Genomic DNA, 9,378 nt, shown 5'->3' with positions numbered 1-9,378 from the left:
GCGGGCTGGCAGCTGGACCATTCACCTCTCCCACCCTCCCCTGGAAGCAAAGTTAGCTGGAAGGTCTTTGCCAGCCCACCCACAGCCATGACATGCAGTGGGAGGGCTAAACTCCCTGCCAAGTGGGGCCTCTGCTCCTCACTGGGAACAAAGTCCCAGCCTGGGGAGCTGCCAACCAAATCTGATTGACCGGCAGCTCCAGCAGTCCTGGCAGGGGCAACATCTGATCAGTGGGCACTGCCAGGAACACAACCAATCCCAAGAAGGTGATCCAATGGATCCCAGTTTGGCCAACTGAGGGAGGGGGCGCAGAGGGGTCGGGATGGTGGCCTTCGGAGAGCAAGCGGGTATGAAGAAAGGGGGGGGGGGGAGGGTTCTATCTCAAGAGAGGGGGGAGGTGCCCCTGATACACAAAAGGTAACTCCCTCTTCCTTCCCACCCTTTTAGCTCAATTGACCCATGACTATGTATTGAAATATGGTGGGCAGGCCTCTATGTGTCTGTTTCAAGCTTCTACTCAAGCAATGTAAAGAATTACAGTTTTACCAACATCAAAAAACAACATAAAATTTTCAATTACATCAACTACATTTGTCTTCATTTTAGTATCAAAAGTCTGGCTTACATTTACAATAATTTCCTGCCATTTGGTTCTCCCGGTGTAGCTTCAGATTCAGCGAGGTATCCTTCAGGCCTATTTATCAGATAATCTACAGTCTTGAAGATCAGCTGTTAGTACTGAGATTGCAATATATTTTGATAGCCACACAATTCTACGGTCTTGGTCGTGACAAGAATTGTTGCTCCTTCTTCAGTGGCTGGTAACGGAAGTGAAGTATCACAGTCACAATTTCTCTGGGCACCTATCATCAACTTCGTTATTTCATTTTTTCGAGAGATGCAATTCCCTTCGCAAGCCACGGGTGGTTCAAATTGTTGATTCCTGACAGAAAGGAATTTCTCCACATCTTCCGCCAAAGGGTCTTCTTTGATACTTGAGGCAACAACATTTCTATCGGATGGAACCTCTGCAATTGGAATATAAATGAGGAGATTCATTATAAGAATGACCTTGCAACACGAATGGGGAAAGGATACAAGCAAACACCCACAGTTCTTCCCTTTCACCTTTTACAGGCAAGTTGTTGAATATAATCGAGGCTGAGTTAGACAGGTTTTTTTGATCTAGGATGGAGTCAAGAGTCATGGACAACGAGAGGAAAACATATTCAAGGCCACAATCAGATCATTCTTAAGCTCATGGAATGGTGGAGTAGACCCAGGAGCCAAATGACAAAATAAACAGCTTCAAAATACGTATCTGAGAGCCATAGAGCCTTACAGCACAGAGAGAGCCCTTCAGCCCATCGTGTGTGCACCAGCCATTAAGCAGCTATCTATTCTAACTCACTTCCTACTCCCAGAGGTTCAGAGAATTATGTATTTTAATCCGAGACAAGCTTTGAGGTGATGTAATTTAAATATTTAAAATGAAGGTACTGTGCCACACCCATGGGATTATTGGAGACAGATATTTTAGAGAGAATGAGGGAGCGGGCAGCATGGTAGCACAGTGGTTAGCACTGTTGCTTCACAGCGCCAGGGACCCGGGTTCGATTCCCGGCTTGGGTCACTGTCTGTGCGGAGTCGGCACATTCTCCCCGTGTCTGCGTGGGTTTCCTCCGGGTGCTCTGGTTTCCTGCCACAAGTCCCGAAAGATGTGCTTGTTAGGCGAATTGGACATTCTGAATTCTCCCTCAGTGTACCTGAACAGGCGCCGGAATGCGGCGACTAGGGGATTTTCACAGTAACTTCATTGCAGTGTTAATGTAAGCCTACCTGTGACACTAATAAAGATTATTATTATGTGAAGGAATGCAGCTTTAAATACAAAGTTATAAGAGAATCCAGCTATAAGATTAAAAATAGTGATCTTCTTATGAAGTAGGGATTAAAAACTAAATGAAGAGTTCATCCGCTGGACAATGGTTATTCAATTTATAAACATGCCTGTGTATAATTGTGTGCTCAAGGACAATAATAGATTTGATAGCTTTCTACTGGGCGATTTAAGGCAAATACTACTTTAATCATCAATGGATCTCAAACATCTCTCCGTAACATTATAAAAACTTTGATTCTCCAATGGAAACAAGATTACACTTATTTTTCTTAGAACTATTAATGTTGTGATAACCATCAAAAGTTAATTGCATATTTGGATCTTTAATAAGCCTTTGTTTGGGTGGGGGGGTGGGGGGGGGGGGGGGGGATACTGGGTTGCTGCTGGAATGACCAGGAAGGAGCTGGTGTGGGCCGGGGGGGGGTAGAGGAAAGGCGCTATCGTCATGGGGAATGGGTCGGGCGGGGTGTACTGGCCTGGGGCGAGCAGTCGATGAGCTATGGCTAGTCGGCGGGGGAGGGGGGCAGGGTGCCCTCTGATCCGGCTGATCACCTGGAACGTGAGGGGGCTGAATGGGCCGGTTAAGCGGGCTAGGGTATTTTCTCATCTGAAGGGGTTGAAGGCGGACGTGGCCATGCTCCAGGAGACCACATGGCGGTGGCGGACCAGGTTCGTCTGAGGAAGGGGTGGGTGGGGCAGGTTTTCCACTCAGGATTAGATGCGAAGAACCGGGGGGTGGCGATTCTGGTGGGGAAGAGGGTGGCGTTCGAGGCGTCTGAGGTGGTGTCGGACAAGGAGGGTAGATTTGTTATGGTGAAGGGTAGGCTGCAGGGAGAGAAGGTGGTGCTGGTTAATGTATATGCCCCGAATTGGGATGATGCTGGCTTTATGAGGCGCATGTTGGGCCGCATTCCGGACCTGGAGGCGGGGGGCCTGATCATGGGGGGGAGACTTTAACACAGTGCTGGATCCCCCACTGGACCGGTCCAGTTCAAGGACGGGTAGGAGGCCGGTGGCGGCCAAGGTGCTGAGGGGGTTTATGGACCAGATGGGAGGGGTGGATCCCTGGAGGTTTGGGAGGCCGAGAGCACGGGAGTATTCCTTTTTCTCCCATGTGCATAGGATTTACTCCCGAATAGATTTTTTTCGTCCTGAGCAGGGGATTGATCCCGAAGGTGCAGGATGCCGAGTATTCGGCCATAGCAATTTCAGACCATGCTCCGCACTGGGTCGATCTGGAGATGGGGGAGGTGCGGGACCAGCGCCCGCTGTGGCGTCTGGACGTGGGGTTGCTGGCTGATGAGGTGGTGTGTAGGAGGGTCCGGGGAAGTATTGAGGGGTACCTTGAGGCCAACGATACAGGGGAGGTCCGGGTGGGGATGGTTTGGGAGGTTCTGAAGGCAGTGATCTGGGGGAGCTGATTTCCATCCGGGCCCATAGGGAAAGGAGGGAGAGGGAGAGACTGGTGGGGGAGCTCCTAGATGTGGATAGGAGGTACGTGGAGGCCCCGGAGGAGGGATTGTTGGGGGAACGGCGTAACTTGCAGGCCAATTTCGACTTGCTGGCCACCAGAAAGACGGAGACACAGTGGAGGAAGGCACACGGCGCGGTTTATGTGTATGGGGAGAAGGCGAGCAGGATGCTGGCGCATCAGCTCCACAGGCAGGATGCGGCTAGGGAAATTGGTGGAGTAATGGATAAGGGTGGGAATGTGGTGCGGAAGGGGGCAGAGGTGAACGGGGTCTTTAGGGACTTTTACGAGGAACTGTACCGGTCGGAGGCACCGGGGGGGGGGAGCTTTATGAACAGGCTACGTTTCCCAAAGGTGCAGGAGGAGCTGGTGGAGGGGCTGGGGGCGCCGATTGAGTTGGAGGAGCTAGTCAGGGGGATTGGTCAAATGCAGTCAGGTAAGGCGCCGGGGCCGGATGGGTCCCCGGTGGAATTTTATAAAAAGTATGCGGATCTGGTGGGCCCCCTGTTGCTGCGAGCCTTCAATGAGGCATGGGAGGGGGGGCTTTGCCCCCGACGATGTCACGGGCGCTGATTTCTTTGATCCTGAAGCGGGATAAGGACCCCCTGCAGTGTGGATCATACAGGCCAATCTCGCTCCTCAATGTTAACGCTAAGTTGCTGGCGAAGATCCTGGCCACCAGGATAGAGGACTGTGTGCCAGGGGTGATACATGAGGATCAGACAGGATTTGTCAAGGGACGGCAGCTCAACACGAATGTGCGGAGATTGTTAAATGTTATTATGATGCCGGTGGTTGAAGGGGTGGCGGAGATAGTGGTGGCGCTGGATGCAGAGAAGGCCTTTGATAGAGTTGAGTGGGGGTATCTGTGGGAGGTGCTGGAGCGGTTCGGATTCGGGGAGGGGTTCATCAAATGGGTGAGGTTGCTTTATGAGGCCCCGATGGCGAGTGTAGCTACTAATGGAAGGAGGTCAGAGTACTTCAGGCTCTACCGTGGGACCAGGCAGGGGTGCCCCCTGTCCCCCTTGCTTTTTGAACTGGCTATGGCATTGAGGGAGTTGGGGAGGTGGAGGGATCTGGTGCGGGGTGGGGAAGAGCATCGGTTATCGCTGTATGCGGATGACCTGCTGCTGTATGTGGCAGACCCAGTGGGGGGAATGCCGGGGGTGATGGAGCTGTTGGCTAAGTTTGGGGGCTTCTCAGGCTATAAGCTGAATCTGGGTAAGAGCGAGGTATTTGTAGTGCACCCGGGTGATCAGGAGGAGGGAATTGGGAGGCTCCCGTTTAAGAGGGCAGTGAAGAGTTTTAGGTACCTGGGGGTGCAGGTGGCCAGGAGTTGGGGGACTCTCCACAAGCTTAATTTTACCAGGCTGGTGGAGCAGATGGAGGAGGAATTTAAAAGGTGGGACATGGTGCCGCTATCGCTGGCGGGTAGAGTGCAGTCCGTCAAAATGACGGTGCTCCCGAGGTTCTTGTTCCTTTTTCAGTGCCTGCCCATCTTTATCCCTAGGGCCTTTATTAGGAGGGTGACTAGCAGCATCATGAGCTTTGTTTGGGCGCATGGGACCCCGAGGGTGAAGAGGTTCTTGGAGCGGGGCAGAGATGGTGGGGGGCTGGCATTACCCAACCTCTCGGGGTATTATTGGGCGGCCAATGTGTCGATGGTGCGCAAGTGGGTGATGGAAGGGGAGGGGGCAGCATGGAAAAGGTTGGAGATGGCGTCCTGTGGAGGCACAAGCCTGGGGGCCCTGGTAACGGCGCCATTGTCGCTCCCTCCTACGAGGTATACCACGAGTCCGGTGGTGGCGGCCACCCTCAAGATTTGGGGGCAGTGGAGGCGACATAGGGGGGAAGTGGGGGGTTCGATGGAGGCTCCGCTAAGGGGGAACCATCGGTTCGTCCCAGGGAACATTGATGGGGGGTCCTGGGGTGGCACAGAGCGGGCATCAGAAAGTTGAGGGACCTGTTCATTGATGGGAGGTTTGCGAGCCTGGGAGAGTTGGAGGAGAAATTTGAGCTCCCCTCGGGGAACATGTTCAGGTATCTGCAGGTAAAGGCGTTTGCTAGGCGGCAGGTGGAGGGATTCCCTTTGATGCCCGCGAGGGGGGTGAGGGACAGGGTGCTTTTGGGGGTCGGGGATGGGAAGGTATCTGATATCTACAAGGTAATGCAGGAGGTGGAGGAGGCGTCAGTAGAGGAGCTAAAGGCTAAGTGGGAGGGGGAGCTGGGGGAGCAGATCGAGGATGGGACATGGGCGGATGCCCTGGATAGGGTTAACTCTTCCTCCTCATGCGCGCGGCTTAGCCTCATCCAATTCAAGGTGCTGCACCGGGCCCATATGTCCGGGACTAGGATGAGTAAGTTCTTTGGGGGCGAAGACAGGTGTGTCAGGTGTTCGGGGAGTCCAGCAAACCATGCCCATATATTCTGGGCATGCCTGGCACTGGAGGAGTTCTGGAAGGGGGTGGCGAGGACAGCGTCGAGGGTGGTGGGATCCAGGGTCAAGCCAGGCTGAGGACTCGCGATTTCTGGGGTTGCGGTGGAGCCGGGAGTGCAGGAGGCGAGAGAGGCCGGTGTTTTGGCCTTTGCGTCCCTAGTAGCCCGGCGGAGGATCTTGCTACAGTGGAAGGATGCGAGACCCCCAAGTGTGGAGACCTGGATCAATGACATGGCGGGATTTATTAAGCTGGAGAAGGTCAAATTCGCCCTGAGAGGATCGGTACAAGGGTTCTTTAGGCGGTGGCAGCCTTTCCTCGACTTTCTGGCTCAACGATAGGGAACTAGGTCAGCAGCAGCAGCAACCCAGGGGGGAGAGGGGGAAAGGGGGGGGGGGGGGGGGGGGGGGGGGGGGGTTGACTATGTTTGTTTAATTTAATTTATTTTCAAGTGCTCTTGTTGTTTACCGGGTTTGGGGGGGTGGGGGGGCTCGATATATGCGTTGTTACGGTCTTGGGGGTGTTATGCTTATTATGTTGTTTTATTGTTGTTTGTTACTGTTTGTTGTTATATATTCTGTAAAAAATGTTCAATAAAAATTATTTTTTTAAAAAATAAGCCTTTGTTTAATTTGGAAAATATGTTGTCTCATATAATCTTCTGTATTCAAACCCAACAACCAATCTTCAGTGGATAGTTACATTGTCGAGGAGATGTCCGGACCTGTATCCGTGTTGTTATAATCTAGTTAAAACTTGTTTAAAAGGCGATCTGGAGGACGGTAATTTTTCAGCTGGTTCATTTTCTTCAGGGAGAGTTAGATCAATTTTTCAGACCGGTTTTAAGTGTCTGTGAAGTCTGTCTTGCTTAGTCCTAAGTGAGAGTAATCATCTGGGAGTACACCTGATCTGGAACAGTCCCAAAAAGGGGACAGGATTATAATCCATTTCAGGAAAACATGTATTAATTACTTCAGCACAGTTGGATGTCAGGATTTTGCATTAACGTAGAAAATCATTGACCTTTGAAATAAGTTGCTAGCGTGTGCGGTGAATGCTAATTTAGTGAAAACATTCAAAAGGAAGGTTAATGAATGTTAGGAGGTTATTGTCACCCTGTAAAAAGTGGGGTGCAATAGGGGTGAACTGCCTCATGATCAACGTTGTCTTCTCTGAACTAACCTGGAGTTATTTTAGAAGTCTGTTTTTTTTTCCCTCTCCCAGAAGGTGGCGTGACTGGTGGGTGGCCGAGCTTTGAGTGACATGATGCTTAGTTGCAAATTTAGTGCATGGGATAAGTTTAATGCATTAGCTGGTCTCTCATTTTATCCCCTCATTATTTTGTATGTTCCTGGGATTAAATCACACTGCCATTGATGTGATTTTGCATCACCGTAACTGATCAGATCAGTGATAATTTAATTCTGTAAGACCTACTGGTTATTCATTTGTGCCTTATCAATGATGATTATTATTTTCCGATGCACTAATCAGTATGGTCAGTTCAGAGTATATGGAATGATACAGCACAGAAGGAAGGCCATCAAGTCAGCGTCAGCTCTTTTGAAGAGCAATCCCATCAATCCCACTTGCCCGTCCTTTCCCCAAAACCCTGATTTTCTTTTCTCTTTCAAATGTTACCTTTGATTGGTACTATTGAATCTGTATTGGCCGGCCATTGGAATTCTTTGTTCCCGCTGGCAGTGGACCCCCCACCTATGTGTTTCCCAGCGGCATGGGGTGGCTTCATGGGAAATCCCATTGCCAAGTAGATAATTTTGCTGCCAGTGAACAGTGAGAAATGCATGGCTGGAGGAGCGGAGAATCTCGCTCCAAGTCTACGCGTTTTTCACTGCATCAGTCTGTTCAAAAGAGCAGTGACATTTCTCCATTTGTCAAAATTAAGGGAGAAAAAATCATGACAAGTTTTTCAGGTTCAGCATCTTATATACCATATATGTCAAACTCAAGGCCCGCGGGCCAAATCCGGCCCGCGGTGGAATTATCTTTGGCCCGCGAGATAATATCTAATTACTTTTTTTTTTAATTTTAATTTTTTTTTTTAAATTTAGATTAGCCAATTATTTTTTCCAATTAAGGGGCAATTTAGCGTGGCCAATCCACCTACTCTGCACATTTTTGGGTTGTGGGGGCGAAACCCACACAGACACGGGGAGAATGTGCAAACTCCACACGGACAGTGACCCAGAGCCGGGTTCGAACCTGGGACCTCAGCGCCGTGAGGCGGTTGTGCTAACCACTAGGCCACCGTGCTGCCCTAATAATATCTAATTACTATTAAAGCTGGCCCCAGCAATTGAAGCGCCTATGGCGTATGATATGGCTGATGCCGAGTTTATTCAGGTATAGTGTGAATCACAAAGTGTTGGCCTGTGGAAAAATATTTTCATTAGAAATTACTCTGGAAAAGCTCCAGATAAAGCAATAAGAAATAAATGCAACTAATTTTTTTATTTATTTAATATTTAATGTTGTTTTTATAGGCAATAACCTAAGCTTTATTAGTTCCAGGTTCAATAAGTTCATTTCAATAAGTTTTGCAAAAAAACATTGAACCAGTCTGGCCCTCGACTTGTCCCGATTTTTTAATTTTGGCCCACGGTGTATTTGAGTTTGACACCCCTGTTATATACACTCAGCAATTTCTAAAATTGCGATACTTGACTCTAAGATGTTCCGGCTAAGATCAACTTTCTGATCAGATACTGTTGCAGCCCACTTTCATTGAAAAATCATAGATGTTTGTGCATCAGATGCACTCAACAGAAAGTGGTTTCAACCATGCATTATTTCAAACTTGGCTTCCAAACAAAGAAGTGACCTAAGTAGATCTAATTTTTAATCTAATCTTTCTTAAAACTGTCCTGGTCCACCCATGTCGACGTTACCACCAAGGAAGCATAACAGCACCTTTATCTCCTCAGGAAACTAAGGTAATTTGGCATGTCCACACTGACTCTTACCAATCTTTACAGATACACCATAGAAGGCATCCTATCGGGCTGCATCACAGTCTGGTATGGCAACTACTCGGCCCAAGACCACGAGAAACTTCAGAGAGTCGTAAACACAGCCCAGTCCATCACACGAACCTGCCTCCCATCCATTGACTCCATCTACACCTCCCGCTGCCAGGGGAAAGCGGGCAGCATAATCAAAGACCCCTCCCACCCAGCTTACTCACTCTTCACGGGCAGGAGATACAAAAGTCTGAGAACACGCACGACCAGATTTATAAACAGCTTCTTTCCCGCTGTTATCAGACTTCCAAATGACCCTCTTATGGATTGACTTGATTAATACTACACTCCTGTAAGCTTTACCCGATGTCTGTGTCTATGTATTTACATTGTGTTGCCCTATTATGTATTTTCTTTTCTTTTCATGTACTTAATGATCTGTTTGAGCTGCTAAAAGAAAAATGCTTTTCACTGTACCTCTGTACACGTGACAATAAACAAATCCAACATTTAAAAAAATAAATTTAGAGTACCCAATTTTTTTTCCAATTAATGGGCAATTTAGCGTGGCCAATCCACCAACCCTGC

General features: G+C 49.1%; 1 protein-coding gene across 4 annotated transcripts in view; it reads right to left on the bottom strand.

Annotated features, from left to right (window-relative positions):
* Window positions 1-525: 525 nt before the first annotated feature.
* Window positions 526-9,378, bottom strand: part of LOC119978685 (tumor necrosis factor receptor superfamily member 17-like) — a 75,829-nt gene continuing 66,976 nt past the window's right edge. For all 4 annotated transcript variants that reach the window (XR_005463536.1, XR_005463534.1, XM_038820477.1 and 1 more), the window contains exon 3: window positions 526-1,028. Coding sequence is in view for 2 of the 4 variants with exons in the window: in XM_038820477.1 (XP_038676405.1) it covers window positions 733-1,028 (296 nt within the window). In the remaining 2 variants the exon portion in view is untranslated. The remainder of the gene's footprint in view (window positions 1,029-9,378) is intronic.

The sequence above is a fragment of the Scyliorhinus canicula genome, chromosome 15, assembly GCF_902713615.1.
Source record: "Scyliorhinus canicula chromosome 15, sScyCan1.1, whole genome shotgun sequence".
Classification (NCBI taxonomy): domain Eukaryota; kingdom Metazoa; phylum Chordata; class Chondrichthyes; order Carcharhiniformes; family Scyliorhinidae; genus Scyliorhinus; species Scyliorhinus canicula.
This window is presented reverse-complemented; position numbering and strand designations above follow the sequence as displayed.